The sequence below is a fragment of the Hoplias malabaricus genome, chromosome 15 (assembly GCF_029633855.1).
Source record: "Hoplias malabaricus isolate fHopMal1 chromosome 15, fHopMal1.hap1, whole genome shotgun sequence".
Classification (NCBI taxonomy): Eukaryota; Metazoa; Chordata; class Actinopteri; order Characiformes; family Erythrinidae; genus Hoplias; species Hoplias malabaricus.
The window spans coordinates 23685892-23706124 of record NC_089814.1 but is presented as its reverse complement, the minus strand read 5'-3'; the positions used below and the strand labels follow the sequence as shown (position 1 = coordinate 23706124).

Sequence of the window (20233 nt, the reverse complement as noted above, 5' to 3'; positions counted from 1 at the left end):
TTAGACAAATACAGGCTTAAATTGCCAAACAGAAGTTGCTGTTCACAGCCAAAGCCACCAAGAAGCAGACTCTCATACACATACACTTACAGCCGATGACAACCTGCACTGCTGTCTTTGTGATTCACAGAGCGGAAGGTGCACAGGTTTTTCTTTCCATGCTGAACCTCAGCTACGCTGAGACTAGGAACACCTACCTTGTATCTACACTCATTGTCCATTCTGTCAGCTCCACTGACCATACAGGAGCACTTGTAGTTCTACAATTACAGATTGTAGTTCATTTCTTGCTCTGCATACTTTCTTCCATATGTAAAGTCAGAGACAGTAGCTCATCTGTTTGCTGCACAGTTTGTATTGGTCATCCTCTAGTCCTTCATCAGTGGACAGAGGACGCTGTTAGCCGGATATTTTGGGTTGGCGGACAATTCTCAGTCCAGCAGTGACACTGAGGGCTTTAAAAATTGTACCTGACCTGCTCTGTCTGATCCACTCAGAATGGAATGGTACCAGCAATACACACATTAAATGAACATTAAATCTTACCTGCTCTGTGGTGGTCCTGATTTACCACTTACCACTTAAAGCACTTACCACTTACCACTTCCAGCAGCTTGAGGGAGCGTCTGAAACTGATAACAATAGGCTTTCGTCTGTTTCAGCCAGGAAATGTGAACAGACACATATACTGCCCTCCAACTGTTTATGACCCTGCAAGTCTGCTACTGCAGCATCTGTCTGTGTCTGTGTGTGGCGTGTCCCTCAGCATGTTTCAGCATGCAGCTGTTAACTGAATATCAATGAAATCAATGAAAATATCAAAATGAAAGGAAAATAAAAGGTAATATTTGCTTGTAAGTGTGTAATTGTGTGACACAGTTGTAATTCTGTGTGTGTTTTTGTAGAGACTGCTGTGCAGATCCATGCGACAGTGAGCCCCGTCCCCTCACTCCATCCTCCTCCCAGCGGGTGCGCAAAGACCGGTGCAGTGGAGGAGTTCAGCTGCGCATCAAACACAGGTCTGCATTATTTCTGTGTTATTCTGCTCCCTGGCTTTTGTTGCATTTATGAGAATGTGCTGAAATTTGGGATATCAGAACAAGAAACGGATGAAACTGGATGCTCTGTTTCCCTTTTCTTCCTTTCACTGGTCACTGCAAATTATTTGAGCAGCAGCACCTTGATGTCTCTGTGTGAAAGGTTTCCATGAGAAACTACATAGAGATCTGTAATCTCTGATCAGGTTGCGTATTGAGAGATTTACCATTGAAAACCACCATTTGTAGTTTTATTAATGGCCAAATATTTATGAACAAAAGCCATTCCTATTTGCCACTTGAACTTTTCTTTCCACCTTAAATAGTGAAGCAGTTATATTCTAGTGTCTGCGTCACTTAAGGTGGAACGAACTGCTATAACAGCTGCATTGTCATTGACAGCTTTGGTGTTCCATTTCAGCTGAATTTCCTAAATTTTGGTTTCAGTGTCAGCCAAGAAATATGTACTGTAAACCATATGAAAAAAATATCCTTCACCCAGTAACTTTACTTTGGGGTTACACATAGTGTGCAGTACACCCCCTTCATTTATATTCTAACATCCGTAAACACCCACTACTCTCAATATCTCTTTATAAAGATCATCAGACAAGCACTTAAGCTCACAGCCCCTCGGGATGGCTCCAGAGTGAGATCTGCCCCTCCAAGCTCCTTTCACAGACTTGTCCCCCTGGTGACTAAATAACTACCTAGCCTCACTGGCATCATTCATGCACGCTCTGCATCACCAGTTTCATGCATCCTTTACACACTACATCAGATTTATTCTCTACATTTTTGATAATCATACTGTTGCCATCTCAAATGACAAGGACACTGTGTGTGTTTACATTTAACCAGGCTTCTATTTCTGTAAGCCTTACAGCACTGGTGTTTTGGCATCATCAGATCTGATAAAGATACTGCTGAAATATTCACTTTTCTTTGTGTGTGTGTGTGTGTGTGTGTGTGTGTGTGTGTGTGTGTGTGTTGGGCTGGAGGTGGGGGGTGGGTGTGTATTGTTGTGGAGCTTCTTAAGACCCATGTCAAAGTGAAAAAGTAATAAAACTAATAGTGCAGGGAAAGTACAAAAAAGGCCTAAGTGCTTGTACTAGGCACATTAGTCTAACTTAAATTAGATACATTTTGTGTTTAGAGTATTAGAAGCTCACAAGATACTGCATGGCTTTTTCACAGAAGGGTATGGAGGAAAGAAACCTCAGCAGGGTAAACAAGCTGTGTTTTGATCTGAGATTACTGGGAAACTCACCACAGTTTAAGTGTATGTGGATTTAGAAAGAACAGTGTAGTATTTGTACCCTTTAAAAAGTGAAGAATGCTTAATCATTTTGTATCCACCATCTCTCTTTTTGTAGTTTCCTTTCTTGTTCTGTGACCACATGCTATAAATACAGTTGTGTCTGCGTCCTCCAGCTCTGCTTCGTCCTAATAAGGTGGCGATGGAAAGGTTGCGTAGTGAAATTCTTCAATAACTGGATTCCTCAACTTCAGGAAAGGATTCAGCTGACTAACCAGCAGGAGCTTCAGAGGGACACTTGTTAGCATGTTTAGCATGTGTAGATAAGCCATAGGGAATTTGACTCATGTCAAATTATGAGGTTTACAGAAATGTCTATGATTTTTCACCCATGGTGTTGAATTCAACTAGGTGTCTAAATGTCTACAACATATATTCAAAATTTAAAGATGACGTTCAAGATGTTAATCAAAAAACACTTTTCAGAGTGGTTCTGTTTCCTCACCATTTACTGAAACCAGTCTAATGTGTTTACAGAGCCCCAGTGTCTGTAAATGGGTACAAAAACAGTATGCTAGGTTTTCTCTCTCAGCTTACAGCAATAAAACAGAATTTTGATGGATTTTAGACAACAAAGAGCGCTACAAACATTGAAAAACATGAATCAAGCTGAGAATATTGCTCTGTTCCTGCTCAATAGTAGGATGAAATTGACTTATTTTGCTCTAGGGGGAACTGACAGTAAATTCCTGAGAGCACTAACTGCATGAAAGGTAACAAAGAAAGTACTACAGAACTAAACAACAAATTAGTTTTTTTGGTAATTCAAACAGTGAACGTAAACCAAACAGAAAACAGCGTTCCCCCACAATCATAGAGGTTCCTTTTTATTCCCTCTCCACCACCACCAGTGACCTCCCCTTTATATGGAGCTTAATATGGGATCATTATTATGAAGTAGTAATATTTGTGTTTGGGTACTTCTTCATGTATGAGATCAGGTGTCACAATACTACAGCACCTAGGGGTCTAGGTGTCTGTCCTCACGTTGGGTCACTGTATATGTGGAGCTTCACCTATGGAGCAGGAATAGAGCAGGATCTTCTTATCCCGGTTCATGCTTTTCAACGTTTGTTATTCTCTCCTTTGTTTAAAATCTCCAGATGCATTTTCCCTGCCTTAAGCAGAGAGAGAAAGCCTGATTCTACACAGCACACATGCAAACTTTTCAAGATCTCACAGAACATACTCCTATAACCCACACTTCACTCCTTGCCCTTGTTAGTTTGAGTGATGCTTTTATAAGTACAGAGTTTCATCAGTGTGATGCGCACACCCCCACACAGTTCCTGTCTCCCTCAGATACACACTATCAGTCATTATGCAACACTATGTGGAGTGCTGCCCAGAGACTTTGTATCTACGTGCACTGGGTATATGAGTGTAACACAAAGATTCAAGGTACAGCTATCACTGACTCCATAATCTCATCTTAATGTTCTGAGAGTAGAATCTCTCTCTCTGACCTGATCTGAGTCTGAGAATATATTCCTGCTGTTAATGGTTCTAGTGTTACAGTCGTAGTAGATATGATACTGTATGACTCACATCAGTCCCACCACCGTGTTGACCACAGTCAAAGACCCCTTATTTTGTTTCCTTTCAAAATGGCCTTTAAGTAAAAATGTATTTTTCAATATGTATGGTTTAATTATATTTTTCCATATGTACCCTGTCCCATAGAAACCCAAATGTATGTTTCTTGTCTGTTAAGGATGTTTTAACTTGTTTTTACTTTAGAAAATGAACATGCGTCCCAGCGATTGCAGATGACTTCCTCTCATGAGGAATATGATTTGTTGCCTGATGAGCAATCTTTGAGTCATGAGATGAGCGTAGTCCAACAGAGGGCGTGCTGCTTGTTTTGGTAGAAATGCACACAGTCACACACACAAACACACAGATGGATGCAGACTTCAGAATACACTTGAGGAATACGTAAGAAAGATGGGGTTTTGGGCTGGGGTGTGTTCCTGCTTGGCGCTCCAATATGATTCCAGGTGGGCTTCAGACCCTGATCAGAGCATGAATGAATGAATGTTGTATCTGTCAGTCGGTGATCATATCTCAAAATAGGACACTTATCAAGGCATCAGGTGCTAATATGTTCTCTGGAATGACCACAACAAGTCACTCTCTCGTCCATGTTTGCTCCTTTATTCTTTCCTCCCAGAAACTAATACCATGAGGATAATGCCAAAAGGTTCACATACAGTTCATGAACCATGCGATCCTGAGATCTATGAACACCAGCTCGGAGGCAGGATTATCCATTATTCCGCGGTGACCGGGTTTAATCACGGTTCCTCTTCTCCCTAGATTTCCAGGTCCCAGAGCCCAGGTTCTCTTCTTCTGTTGTCTGTCAGTGTAGACCATTACAGCCATGGTTCCCCTGGGATCTGACTAGCAGGGCAGTGACAGCATCATTCAGCAATGAGCTAGAGATAAGAACCTGAGGACCCCATGGGAGTCTGGGGGGGGTTCACTGTTGATCTGCCCCTTCCAACGTCCTCTTCTTCACAAAGATCATAATAGCGAGGCTTGTCTGCCATCTGATATCCTATCTCTACATGTTTCCCTACAAGAAAAGAATCACGGAGTAACATGTCTGAGAGTGTGGCTATGAAGCCGTTTTGATGTCAGGACATTTTAAAAACCTCAGGGATGTTTTTTTGAGTTTCTTTTTGGAAATGTTCAAGGAATGTTCAAGGAGACTGTTATCAGAGTTAATCTTGTTTTATTCTGAGACTTCTCCTTATGTTTTTACCAATGTAAGAAATGACATTGTTTTTTTAAAACATGATTTAGCCCTCTGGGGTCTGAGGACATTACCACTTTGTGATCTAAGGACTAATAAGGTCTGAGGACTTGAAGCCTTTGGGGTCTGGGGACTTTACCACACTCTGGTCTGTGGACTTTAACCCTCTGGTATATCTCAGCCTCTCTTTAAATCCTGATAACTCTGGTGATGAGAGGGAGTGGAAAGGACTGGTCCTGCAGATTCAGGGAGTGTTTGACCTTTTTGTCTGTTACAGTGGTTTGAATGAAGCTGAGACAATGCAGGTGTTCACATTGGTCAGTGTAGCCTATGTATTTACATTCGGTTCTTTGTATAATTTATACCATAAAATGCATAATTGAACAGATGCCCCTGTTCATGTGATGATTCTTCTAGCAGGGTGGAACCTATGAGTTTGTAAATAGAGAAGCTTCTTCACTTAATGCTCACTGGACCTTGTATCTACACTCATTGCCCATTTTATTAGCTTCCCTTACCATACAGGAGCACTTTGTAGTTTTACAATTGCAAAACAAGACTGTAGTCCACCTAATTCTCTACATGCATTCTTATCCTCATTCCACCATGCTCTTCAGTGGTCAGGACTGCCACAGAGGGCTGCAGTAAAACTAACGTGGTGGTGGTGTGTCAGCGTGTTGCACTGGTATGAGTGGATCAGAAACAGCAGGGCTGCTGGAGTATTTAAAAGTGAGTCCACTCACTGTCCACTCTTTTAGACACACATACTTCCTTGGTCCACCTTGTAGATATGAAATCTGAAACAGTAGCTCATCTGTTGCTCCAGTTTGTGTTGGTCGACCTCTAGTTCTTCATCAGTGGACACAGGACACTGTTGGCTGGATATTTTTGGTTGGTGGACTGTTCTCAGTCCTGCAGTGACTGATCAACCACCCAAATCATGCCTGCTCTGTGGGGGTCCTGACAATTCAGGAGCAGGGTGTAAGTGCTCCTGTATGGTCAGTGGAGCTGATAAAATGGACAACAAATGTAGATAGGTGTTCCTAATCCAGTGATTATTCAGTGTAGAGGATTGGGGGAATGTTAGGAGGAACCTTGAACATGTCACTCAGTAACCAGGCATCTGAACCCCTCTTCTGTCCTCAACCCCATGCTCTCTCTTCTCCATCTCTACATTTCTCTTTCTCCTTCCCACTGTATAATCCTCTCTCTCCAGTTTCAGTTTCCTCAGATCAAACAGATTTGCAGCCAGCGTTCCCCAGACTCAGATAAGGTTTCTGCACCCAGACACACCCTGCTACAGACCAACCCACAGAGTACAGAGAGAAAGGGATGGAAGGAGAGAGAGAGAGAAAAAGAGACAGGACAGAATAAATATTGCCAGGGACTGATGGAAAGAGGGTGCCAAGCAGACAGAAAGAGAGACAGATGGATAGGGAGAAAGAGACTCAAGACGTCCACAGATGGTGAGAGAGTGTGAGGTGTTTTTGAGCCCAGGGTGTGAATAAGGGAGTGTATCAGATCTGTCGCATTCCTGGAGCTCAGCTTACGTTGGGAGGTTCCGCGTGTCCGAGGGGAAAATCCTAGAGTCTCCCAGGAGACTCACCATGGAACAGTGCGGAAATCCGCCGCTATTGTGTCAGAGCTGAAAGAGAGGTGCTGGGGCTGTGCAATGGCTTTGTGAAACACTCTCCTTCCCAATTTCACCCTCGGTCTTGTTCTCTAGAGAGAGATGTGAGACAAGGAGCGGGGTGGGGGGTTGATAGGGGTGGAAGGGTGTTGTGTGGGCTTCAAGTCATCACATTGCTCCAGCCTACTGCCCTAAATCAACAGACAGGCGAAGACACCTGTTGCACTGCACCTGCACTGTCTCACAGTCATTGGTGAGTTAATACAGCTGGAGTAAACACACTAACCTAAAACCAGTGTTACACATTGGTTCTGCCCTTTCTGGCCCTTTAGAAGCTCCAGGGACTGGATGTGCCCAGTGGATTCACACTGGGGTCATGTGTTGATAGCTAGGTTAGGAGGGAAAAAAGGAGGAAGAAGAGGAAAGACAGAAAGATGCAAACACAGAGTGGTCTTTGTTTGGTTGTGGGTGCGCATGCTATCATGTGTTAGTGTTCGCTCCCAGCGTTCAAAACAGAATAGAGCTCTGCATCTGAGTAGTTTCCACTCCTTCCCTCCTTTTTCTCTCTCTACCTTGTTTTCACATCTTTCTTTCCTTATTTCTCCCCGCCCTCTCTGGTGCTGGTTCGTCAGAGGCAGGATGTTTATTTTACAGCCTTATCATACGAGACGTAATGACGTTTAATTGCGTGGTTTAAGGACAGTTTGAATCTCCGTTTCGCTAACTGCCCGCTGTCCATCGCAGTCCACCATTTGAGTGTGAGAGTTCAGTGGGCAAGGAGAGCATGGAGCTGCTGGGTGCGTTTTACCGCAGGAAGCTGCGAAGGAAGCAGAAAAGGTCAGAACTCGGAAGGTCGGACGGAGCGCTATGCAAGGCGCCTTCGGAGACCAGCGTCAACAGTCTGGCCACTGGCCTCATCTCCAAGGTGCTCAGGTTCACTGCCAGGTAAACAAACCTTTGGGTTTGTAAATTGGTATATTGGACAGGTTTGTTGCCACTTCTATGGTCACTAGGCCCTTGGCGTTTCGGTTAACACTACTTGTTCTGATGGATAAGGTAACTAGACTGTTGGTGTTCCAGTTGATGGCGTGTGCTGTGACTGGTATGGTCACTAGGCTCTTGCCGTTCCACTTAACCGAGTTTGTTGTGAATGGTATGACCACTAGATTCTTGGAGTTTCAATTAATGTTGCTTGTAGTGATGTTTATGGTCAATAGGTGTTCTGTAGGTGTTTCTCATTGTGCTTGGTAATGGTACCTAATAAATAAGTGTTCTACTATGTTTTTGTGCTTGATTTACCTGTTACTGGTCCCTAGGAACTTGGTTTGCCTGGTCCGTAGGCACCACAGCAACAAGCTCATAGACATACTGATCATTAATGATTAATTAATTAATTTTGAGGTCCAGCTAACACCCTCTAGGTCTTCATTCCAGGTGTTTGGTGGTAGTCTTATGGTCAGTGGGCATCAGTTTTGCAAATAGCTATCTGCAAAATTCTTGTTTTGCCCATTAATGGTTCATAAGGCCTTGGGTTGGTCAAGTCATTGTCTAAGTGGTGTTACACAACAGACTCTAGGAGACTTCTGTGGTCAGTAATGGTCTCTAGGTGCTTGGTCTTAAATGTATCTGACTGGATGTGTTTGCTTTGCCCAGTAATTTTCAATACACTTTGGGTATTTTAGCTGTCTCTAGGCATTTGTGTGCAGTAATGGCCATTAAACAGTTTTTGTGGTTAGTGGTGGTGTGTGTGCGTGTCTGTACAACTGTTCCTTGGCTCTTTTTTGCTATATAAATGTGAGTAGGTGCCAAGTTAGCTTGTTAGATCCTTCATTAAATTTGATTCACTGAAATGTGGGAGTACAACAGTGTACTTTGGTATTTAATTGTTCTGTTAGCAAGAGCAGGAGAAGGAACAAACCTTAACATTCAGTGAAATCAGTGTAAAATTTTATTTCATTTCATTTTGGAGCATTTCTATTAGTCCGTTCATCATGAAGTTTGAAGTGGAAAGGACAGCTGCTGTGTTTAATTGATGTAGTAAACTACAAATTGCCAAAAAAATATATTTACCATTGACTAGAGTTCACTTCGTTAAACTGGTCCTAGATCAGGTGGCTAACTCTGAAATCTATGTGAAGCTAAGATTTGGCCCGATGCTTCCAAACAAGTACAAACAGACAAGTTATGACTGTTCCTGCCTTTCTTGTTTAAGTACTTGTTGGAAGTCTGTATTCATGTACTTCAGAGCTGTTTTAGAAATCCTAGCTAAATGCGCTTGAGCAAAAAAATTTGATGGATGTGTGATTACTTGGTGGAGCAAGTATGTCAGATATGTGGTTATTATCCTCCCTTGATGAGATAACAGCTTTCGTCTTCCTATGTATCTGGACAAAACCATTTCCTGTTTACCCACCCACTTTTAAGTGCTGCGTGCCCAGTCAGATCAGCTTCATCACTGGGCTGGAGCAAGATCAGTAGCTTAGTTATTTATAAACATACTTAGAATGTTTTAAATAGATTTAAGGGTGGCACTGCAGGTGGTTTGCAGCCACCCAGTTGCAGAGTCTCATTGTCCTGACTGTGTGAGTGACTTGTCCACAGGTGTGTGTGCGTGTAAATGGCTGAGTGTGTGACAGATGCTCACAAGTCCAAGTCAAGTCTCAAGTCTTTGAGAGCAAGTCCAAGTCAAGTCTTAGATCATGAGTGCAAGTCGAGTTTCAATTCCTTATGAGTTTAAAGCATGTACTGTACTGTCACTTATTAGCATAATGTATCAAAACTGAACCTGTCCAGGTTATGTTCCTATATTGCTTGTCCTGATGAATCGAGGGTGTCTCTGAACCCAACGAGACCCTGATCAGGATGAAAGGCTTACAGATGATGAATGAAAGAATATAATGCTCTGCATATGTTGTAGATGCTGGGAAATCCTAAAACAGGTTTTCTGCTGTGTGCTTGGACTGTTCTGTATAGTGGTAAAACACTGACAAATATGTATATTTAAGAGAACAGAACAATACAGATGGTGGAAAACTATCCTTTTCATAGCTTCTGTCAGGACAACATATACTTTTTGACTGTCCTCATTTAGACAAAAAGAATGTCTAGAATTAAGATGAAGCTGTTATCATTTGCTTGAAGATGTTGTGTGTGATGCTCTGGACCAGGAAGTGTTTATTTGGAGGTGTTTATCTGGTCTGGCTCGGATAGAGTGCCAGCTCCACATTCCTCCTGCACTTTGCAAAAAGGCCGTTTGGACACATCCCCAGTGGCCTAGAAAAATTCAGCACAGTCATTGGTCAATTTGAGCCGAGTGTTTAAATTGCATTCCTAGGGCTCTCTAGGTTATCTTTCAGGGTCTCCTTATTAAATGTCAGTTTGTCGGACATTTTATATGCTAAGACTTGAGTTTTTAACAACAACAGCCTGTATTAACATGTTAGAGTTTGTGTGTGTATGTGTGTGTTGTGGGAAGCATGAGCAGACAGAGGGAATGGTGGTGTGGGTCTCAGTGATCCCTATTGTTGGATGTCCTTTGTCCATGGCCTAAATGCCTGCTCCCTGTCTACTTGGCACTTTGGCAACTGTCCTTATCTTTGTCTGTGTCTCTCTCTCTCCATCTCCCTTTAAGGCGCAGTGAGCCTGGGTCCCGTCCACACTCCTGGCACTCCACTAAGCTGGGCGAGGGCCCTTTGGACCCCGACAGCATGATGCAGATAACCCAGGGTGCCGTGGGGGCTCCCTGGCACCAGAGCTACCACTCCAGGTCAGAGTCTCTACAGATTTCACCAGGGCATATCAGGGTTTTACACTATATGGCTAAAAGTAACAGCCTCTATACTTCAAGGAAGACTTTACCACAGACGTAGGAATACTGAAGTTAGGGCTGTGTCAGGGCCAGAAAATTGGTGATGCTAACAGTCCATTTTGATGCAGCTAGCTAACAAACTGTATAACTGATCAAATACAAAGAATTAAAAATGCACCACAGCAAAGATGTAAATCCTTTGATCTCACATCCACAATGGCTGTGCTCTAGGCCGTTTTGTTTAATATTTAACTATACATAATGTCCTGTGTAAACACAGCTACTGTTAGCATTTGCTCCAATTTGGCAGTGCTATTGATCAAGAATGCAAATTTGCATGTCAAAATTCACCACACAAAGTTGAGTTTGCAAAATGCTTTCACTCAGTGCCCAAATCACCCATTGTAACTGATTCCATTAACAGGAACATTTTTTTTATTGTTTTATGTTACACTGAGTAAAATCCAACCAAAACCTTTAAGTACCACTTATAATCACACACACATCACACATCACACACAAAACTTGTACATAGTACACATACAAACGCATTTTAGATATAAATGTGTTCGGGGAGAGGCGGTATGCCTTGGTTGAACTGTAGTAGACAGTAAGTGTATAACTGTACATACTTAAAAAAGATGGTTCTTCAAGGGTTCGTTAATAAAGTCAAAGGCTTTGTATAGGACAATGTGTGCTGGCATAGAACTATTCTTATGATTAAATTGTTCTTTAGATTGATGGAATTTGGGCTGTACATGGTTTTGTGTGACCCTTATTGAAAATGGTTCTAAATAGCACCTCAATATTTCTTGTACATTGTATCAATAAAAGAACGATTTTGCTGCTGTATAAAAGCATTATCAGAAGATGCTACATGTAGAACCATGTACAGCATATTCTCCATAACTCTGAAGAACCATTTAAAAAACACATAACATTTTTTTAAAAAGTACCCTCTTTTGAAGCATATATTAAGATTTTAAATTCAAAGCTCTGCATGTCTGATGGTTTAATGGGGGTCTCTTTTTTCGGATAGCTGGCAGGTTTTCAAAACACTGGCGTGTAATTGGTCGATTCTGGGTTGAGGGAGGAGCGAGGGCACAGCTATTGTGTCCACTGAAGGGTCACTGACATCATGTTAATTATGTCCGTGGAAATACCGGCGTGCTGGTGCCAGCTCACCCACCCCATACAAGGGCAGACGCCACTGCATCCCCATGGGATCAAGGCCTCGAACACGCACACACACACACACACACACACACACACATACACAGAGACAGAGAGAGAGAGAGAGAGAGAGAGACATGCAAATAGCAGCCTTTACTTGACAGATTCCTAAAGGAAGAAGGTGGCTGTTCCAGAAAACAGAGAAATCAAAGTTAAAAGGTTAAAACATGAGAAGACAGGACAAAGCAGGAGAGCAGGAAGAAGTATGAGTTGCTCGTATTGTCAATGTAATCGATACCAAATGTTCATTATGAGGGCTGTAAAAATACCAGATGTTTATCAGAGATAGACCTTGTGATGGTTTATAGTGCAGCAATCAGGAATCTAATATAAAATCTTCAAAAGAATAATAGGTCAAGCCGTAAAGATAGCAAACACAAAGAGTGAAAATAATGCCACCTTGTTTAAAGATATGCTGTTTTATTATCTCTAAACAGGGGCCAAATTACTGCCTTTGAAGGTAATCCAAGGTCATAGCAACCATTCATTTAATAACTAAATTCCTGAATAACTATGGAACAGCATACTACTTCCTTTGCAGTGGTCTGCTATGCTGTATGGCCTAAAGTTTATAGACACCTACTTACTGGATAAGCTAACACAGGAGTTCAGGCAATAATCTGAAAAAAAAAGCTTGTCCAAAGATTTCAGTGCCTTGGAGCAGCTGCATATGAGGCTTAGATCACCTGGACCAATGCCAAATGTGGGCTAAGGAAGTATAAACCCTTCCCAGCGTTCCCAACATTGACTCACTGTGGCTTTTGTGGCTACATGTAATCAAATCCTCATAGTTGGGTTGGACAATAATTCAGTATCTATATATTTTGCAATATGTAATGTTTCAGTAACAAAATTACAATTAAAACACATTTCAGTATTATAGTATACGTTTACAGGATCTGTCACAAGTTTAAAAATATGAATATTGACAAAGCCAAGAGCTTTAGGTTTGACAGTGATGTCAAATTCCTTGTTTTTTTGTCAGTTTTTTGTGGCATTTATTTTGTTCATATTGATATTGGAATTATGTAGTATTGACCAAAATTAAGAAATATATTATGATATAAATTTTGGCCATAATGTCCAGCCCTACCTCACAGCAATGTTCCAACATTTAGTGTAAAGCCTTATCAGAAAAGTCTTCTCAGAACAGTAGAATTGATTTCTGTTATTTATCATTTCACACAGTGCCTCCAGCACAGACCTGTCCAGCTATGACACAGGCTTTCTGAGGAAGAGCCCTGACCAGTACAGTTCCAGGGGCAGCATGGAGAGCCTAGATCCCCCTCACCCCGCCTACAGCTCCTGCAACCAGCTCTCGACTTCCAAGTCTTCTAACAGCATTGACCACCTGCACAGCAAGAGGGATTCTGCGTATAGCTCCTTCTCCACCAGCTCCAGTATCCCAGAGTACCTTGCGGCTGCTCCATCATTCAGCAAGGAGCGCTCTTATTCTATGGAAAATGTTCCACAGCACAGAATTGCAGAGGGCATGCAGCAGGCTGATATTCGTTACGTCCGCACTGTGTATGACTCCCAACAAGGTGTTTCTGAAGAACACGAGGTCCCTTCTGTGGCACTGCTGAGGACACATGAAACAAAGGCACAGTCCCGAAGTGTCCAGGGTGGGGTCTGTCACCGTGCCAGCAGTAGCAGCAGCAGTAGTGGTAGTAGTGGAAGCAGCAGTGGTGGCATATCTGTGGCTCAGCGTCACAGCGTGGGCCCAGTATGGGGTCAAGCGCATAACCGTAACTCTTATGAAAACCTGAAGGGTGCACCAGCACCCCCTTTACGCAGTGACAGCTATGCGGCCATCCGGAACCATGAGCGCCCCAACTCATGGTCGAGTCTTGAGCATGCTCGGTCTTTGCGGGCCCTTCACAGGGGGTCTTGGCATCACTCCAGTGGTTCTGTGGCTTCAGGAAAGTCATCTTTTGGCCTTGAGGGTCAGCTTCACACTGTTATCGAAAAGAGTCCCGAGAGCAGCCCCACCATTAAACCCAAACAGAATTTCCCTACTTCCTCACAGCCTGGAAGGGCCATGCTGCCTACTGGTGTCTACCCAGTTCCACTGCCAGAGCCCCATTTTGCACAGATACCTACTACGAACCCCAACTCCAGTAGTGTGTATCCAGCCCTTGCCAAGGAGAGCAATCACATCCCTGAAAGGGACCACTGTGGAGCATCAGACACTGGAGTCAGAATGGAGGTAGAAAATGGTTACCAAAGCACAGCTCCCTACTGTGGCTCTGTCCAGCCCCATGCTTCTGCGCAACCTAAACTGTCCAACCAAGTGCAAGATGACCCCCAAGTCAAATATGGTTTCTATAAGTCGCATTTACAGCCGCAGGGGTACATGCCCTCAGCACAATCCATAGGGCCAGAGAGGAGAGACCCTTACACCCCTGTTCAGCCAAGAAGTGAGAGACCCAGATACACCCATGGCATGGATATTATGGAATCTTATAGACAGCCTAGAGAGGAGGAGTTAACCAGATGTCTAGAGCAGAATGTTCATCCCCAACTTCCTCAAACAAGCATTAAAATTGGACAGGGACAGGTTGTCCCAGGGAGCACAGCCCAAGCACTTGTAAATGATATGAAAATCAATTCTTCAGGAAGGCATCACAGCGACTCCTGTTCATATCAGCAGAGGGAACAGGATCTGGAGCATCCCTTAACCCGATTAGAGAATGCACTAGCAGAAGTCCAGAGATGTACTAGCCCCCAGAGCAGCGTCCAGAGTGAGCGTAGCATGTCTGTGCTGGAGAAAATCAGTCATTTTGAAAGGCAACAAACCAAACCACGCAGTCACAGCAGCCTTTCCAGTTACAGTTCCTCTACACGGGCAAGTCAGGCTCCCCGCAGTGCCAAAAGCTCCTTTTCTGGTCTAGAGGACCTGCAAAATCACAATTTCTCTCACGGAAGATCTCAGAGTGCCTCTGCTATGGCACTCCATGAGAGAAACTCAGAGGAACAGTTGGACTTGCGACCAAGGTATGGAAGCACTGATCATACTCAACACAGGAAACCGCATGACCTGCACAGGAGCAAGAGTTTCTTCCAGCTTGGAGAAGAAAATGGAAATGACTTCCACAGGAGCAAGAGCACTTTTCAACTTGGTGGGGAAAACAGCAAAGACGATCTTCAGGATTTCTTAGGCACAGTTCAAGACACCTCTTTCAATCGTGCATACAGGGATAGCATCAAGGATGCTCAGTCCAAAGTTCTTAGATCTACGTCATTCCGAAGGCGAGACTTGAGTGTCACCCCTCCACCTGTCCCTGTCAAGCACATGTCTCTGGAAAGGAAGGGCCCTAAGACAAGTCCCAAACCCACCACTTCTCCACATACTCCAAAAGAGAGACATATTGTCCCTGTTGAGGTACCAGATAGAGTGATTCCTCCTGAGCTCCCCAGCATTCCTCCAGTAGGTCCTCCAGTCGTACGGATATGTGGACGCAAAAGACTGACCATGGAGCAGAAAAAAATGTCATACTCTGAGCCAGAAAACATGCATGAAGTTGGGGTTTCTGATCAAGAGTCTGGTCCATTTCAGAGGAAAGCACCTCCACAGCTTCTGTTTCCAGAGACAAGCGTTGCAGATCGCCGTAGGATGTTTGAACTCGCAGCTAGTCGCAGTGCTATCCTTAAACCTGTGACTTCAAGGCCTGATCTGAAGCAAATGCAGCAAGATGCTCTGGCTGATTATGTGGAGCGTAAGACAGGTCGACGGATGGACGGACGTCCACATCGTCCTCACAGTGCCTACATGCAGTCAGCTTCCTCTTCTTCTACAGATTCTTACAGCCTTACATCTACACCCAGTCTGTGCTCTCTTCAAGAACCAGGACCTGAAGGTGTTTCTGGAGTAAGCCGCCAGCCCTCCGCACTCATGGTCAATATGCAGCGGGCTTGCTACCCCAACAGGAGCACACAGGTACAGGCTCCACCTGAAATCTACCATCCTAGGCCACCGGGTCAGACCGCAGAGCCTCAGAAGCCAGAAAGGTGGCCAGAGGGCCCAGTCCGCCTTCCAGCTCAAATCTTGGACCACTTCTCCAGGGGCTCTGTTCCACAAAGCATGGATAGAGTCTTCGAAAGATCAGTCCCAGCCAGAAGCTCAGGGAAGTCGGCTTCTGCAGAGGACCTCTTGGACTGCACTGAAGAGCGTCCAGTTACTCAGCACTTCAGATCGAGATCCTCTCCCGTTGTGGAGAACTACAAAAAGGTAATTTGTTGTTTCATTTTAATAACATTAGCAATAAGCAAAATGGCTCATGAGATTTGCACCATGTAGTTTTAGAGTTATGCTCTGAAAATTGTCATTTGGTTGTGAACACAAGGTCAAGTTTGGGAAAAGTCCTTTGTGGCAGGACATCATGGGATGGTTTCCCAGACAGGGATTAAGCCTAGTCCTAGTCTATATCCTCCTTTCAATGGAAAATCACAGTTCAAAATGCTAAGTAGTCCAGGACTAGGCTTAATCCCTGTCTGGGAATCCACCCCATATCTGCTCTGTTTTGTACTAACCTTCAGGGTTGTGAACAGTCTGGTTGGATTTTGCCGACCATTCTTCAGCAGCACTGACCAACAACTAGAAAAATAAATTTCTCAGTGGGACCAGTTTTTGTTGGCTGCAATATCAAAACGCAAGATTCAAAGGACACTTGTTATTAAGAAGAGGAGGCAAAGGTTGCACTCCACACCTAGTCATAACAAAACCTCACTCATAAAAGCCTCTTAGGTCAGGATCCCAACCCTGCTGTAGTTTTGACCTAAAGCTTCTGAGTGTGTTAAAAAGCCCCAGTACCTTCTGCAAAACCTCTCTAGTAAGATCTATGGTCAAGTTTCAAGATTGCAAAAGTGTAATCAACAGCTGTATATGCACAGGCACAGTTGAGTATTATTGTGACTGAAGTACAGTGTCAGTGGTGATACCCCCTGCAGTATCTGAATTGTCAAGAGCAGGGGTCACTAATAGTTGCATTGCAGTCTGGGTCCAGTCCCAGACACTGTAGCCGGACCTTGACCTGTAACTGATACACTATTGAGAGCTATTTAATTTTGAATTGAGTGTAAATTTTCCTTTATGGTTAATGTTTAGTGGTCCAGGAAACTCACTTCTGCAAAGGGGCCAATAAGCTTGCTGGGTACGGATAAGATCCAATCTTTCAACAAAAAGAAGTACATTTTACTTCAAGTGATAAAAGAACACATATTGTTGAAGCATATTTAATGGGTTTTGTTAGTAATTTGATTAAATTTGATGACATTCAGTTGTTAAAGAGCAACATCAGTGGGATTTAAAAAAAAAGTAACAAAAATTCATTTGGAAATTAAACTTTTTGGTTGTTTAATGATGGTTGATGTGTGAAATGGCTCTCTAACAAGTGAGCTCTGTTAGCACCCTCCATTTAACTTTTCATTAAAATCACTTGACATGATGACACAGAGTACTCTGGGCAGGGATAAACACAATGTGAAACATCAGAGATACACACACACACACACACACACACACACACATACATGAGAGTACTGGCTCTCGTGCACACACACACACATGCACACACACACACACACACACACATGCACACAAGCAATGAGTCGGTCACGGTGCTCAGGGAGAGCAGAACGCCTTTTAATGTCTTTAACACAAGAAAATGCCATTGAAGAATCCATGCAACTGTTTTTGGGCCAGTGACATTATTGCATTTTTACTTTTATAATCTTTTTATATACAAAAAGTGCATTTTTACTTTTACCAAGGTCTACAGTCAAATGGTTTACATAGCTACCAGTGGAAGTCAACATTAACTATTTAAAATCCACATGAGCTGGTTATGAAGCAGGACTAAATGGCCACTGCTCTTGCACATTTAGAGCCTTAAATAAAATTCTGACATTTAATTACAACTGTCATCAAAAAAGTATAAAATTTAATGAAGTGCAAAAGGAATGTTATATAGATATTACTAAAACTACTACAGTAAAATAAGATTATTATGAAAATATTAAATAACACTACAGAACTATAAATCCTTAGAGATTGTCTTACAAGTAAAATTACTTACCAGTTAACTGGACCTTGGGATGGTCTTTCAATGTTCATTCCCTGGCTCAGGTAAACTACACTCAGTGTAAGTAATTGTACAGGAACACTGACTCTCCTAGTTATTATGTTATGGCTCCCCAGGATTACGTCACGACAGATGAACCCAAAGGAGAAAGGAGAAAAGAGACAGGGTTAAAAGGCTGCTGGTGTTGCCCTTTACTACAAAACATGTCAATATAAATACTAGGCAATATGCAGAATATGGCACTGATCATAATGCAAGTAAGCGATATAATATTCTGGACCTTGGCTTGAGGAAATAGTCTCTAATTGCACCTTAATGAATTTTAATTAAATACTTCTGAGGTATTTTTAGTCATGTCCAAATTTACAATGATCTTGTTAATCTTCTTTATGAATTAACCTTTTATCTGATGCCATTTCCTAATTAATGTTGGAGGAACTTAGATAAACACATGGGGTTTAGCAAAACAACAAAATCACAGCAGGTTTAGTGCAGACATTCATTGGTCAGACTCTAGTGATGGAGGGGTGACCATCTCCCATTTATCCTCAGCTAAGAAGGACGAGGAACAGATAAACTGCTTAGTGTTCACTCCAGGAAATGTTCAGTGCTCTTGATTTCCTGTTTGGTGCCACTAAGCCTGGCAGTAGACAGGGTGCTGATAGATGCTGAAGTGATAAATGTGTTCCCTCCGTGACCATGGGGAGGAGTCCGGAGAGATAACGGACAAACTGCCAGGGTTTCAGGGAGGAAACATTTGGGATGGTTAAGAAGCGGCTATTTATCTCTGAGAGCGATTACGCTTCATATAAACATCAGGGATTTTCACATGACATAGATTTGCTGAAGGGATGGTGAGAGATGAGGGCTGGTAGCTTCTATACAGCATCCAAACACCTATAAATAAATGTTTAGGATCATGAATTTGAAGCTCATTAATATACAGTACTGGGATGGCGCCTAAGATAATTATATATATTTAAACTAATGCATTCTCAGTAAGCGTGGTGCTTGTATGGAGTTATATATAATCACAGTAGTAGGTGTGAGTGAGTTTTCAGATTCTTCTTGATTGCATGAATTTGTGAAATCAACAGCACACATTATTTAAAATCATTATTCTTTAACCGTTAAAACTAGGTATTGGATGATAACCTCAAATAATACGGACAGCCACGAGGAGAGATTTGGAAAACTTTAAACCAACACATTCACACATAGAATATCACACTTACTGGAATAATGTTATTTAGTTTTATTCTAATGTTGGACGTTGTTTGTTGTTTGTTTGTTTGGTTTTAGCAAATAAACACTTACTGTGCAGATAAATATCTTTTTAAATCTCATCATCTCTGGTGCCTAGAACATTTGCGCAGTATTGTATGTGTGATGACATGTTCTACAACAATTGAAAAAAAATAGTTTTATTGTAAACAAGTACAAAGCGGCTCAGTGGATCCTCTCTTCACTCTGTAAAAACTGGTGTGTTCTCCTCATGTGTGCATGTGGGTCTCTTCTGGGCGCTCCCGTTTCCTCCCATATTCGAAACACATGTTTTTTAGGTCGAGTGGCTGTCTGATGTTGTCCACAAGTATGAATTTGTGAGTGACTGGGCGAGTGTCTGAAACTATCCACAATTTGACTGTGTGAGTGATTGACTGAGGGGCTGTGTGAAACTGTCCACAAGTGTGAGTGTGTGAGTGACTAGGTGAATATGTCATGGCCTGGCTCTCTGTTCAGCTTCTATTCCGGCTTTGCCCCAGTGTTCTCATCTGATTTAGATTTAGTATTAGTCGTAGTCTTTTGACTCTAATGTGTAATAGTTTTAGTCTCATTTTAGTCATTTAATTATTTTCTTGTATATCTATTTTTAGTTGACAAAAACTAAAACATTTTGTTTCATTTTAGTTCAATAAATTAAAAAAAAGCAGAATTTTCATTACTAATTGTTATAAATAATAGCTTAAAAATGCCGCTACATTAATAAACATGTTAACATCCAAAACTATAGAAGGTACATAAACACTTTTTTAAATACATTGACTGAGGCCTCGTCCGCACGGATCTATTTATTTTTAAGAACAGTAGGGGGCCATATCCCCTCTTAAATAGAGGTATCAGAACACCACAACGCATGAGAGGTTAATCCCTAAAAAAGGTGTTAATCCCAAATCACTCCATACTCCATACTATGTAGTGTACTACACAAGTAATTAATTACTGAATCTAGAACTTAATAGTGCATTATATATTTTTAATACAGCATTATTTATGTTTATTCATATGTGGGAATCTTACATCTAGTGCTATTTGCATGCAAATTGTTGTTTAATGACTGTTTAATGTACTTCACTATGTAGGGAGGG

General features: G+C 42.3%; 1 protein-coding gene across 3 annotated transcripts in view; it reads left to right on the top strand.

Moving 5' to 3' along the window:
• Window positions 1-20233, top strand: part of shroom3 (shroom family member 3) — a 76055-nt gene that overhangs the window by 36282 nt on the left and 19540 nt on the right. For 2 of the 3 annotated variants that reach the window (XM_066645738.1, XM_066645736.1), the window contains exons 3-5: window positions 906-1019; window positions 10375-10509; window positions 12973-16015. In XM_066645738.1, coding sequence (XP_066501835.1) covers window positions 906-1019; window positions 10375-10509; window positions 12973-16015 — 3292 coding nt within the window. Of the gene's footprint in view, window positions 1-905; window positions 1020-7566; window positions 7689-10374; window positions 10510-12972; window positions 16016-20233 lie in introns of those variants that run through there. The other variant, XM_066645739.1, reaches the window with a different exon arrangement.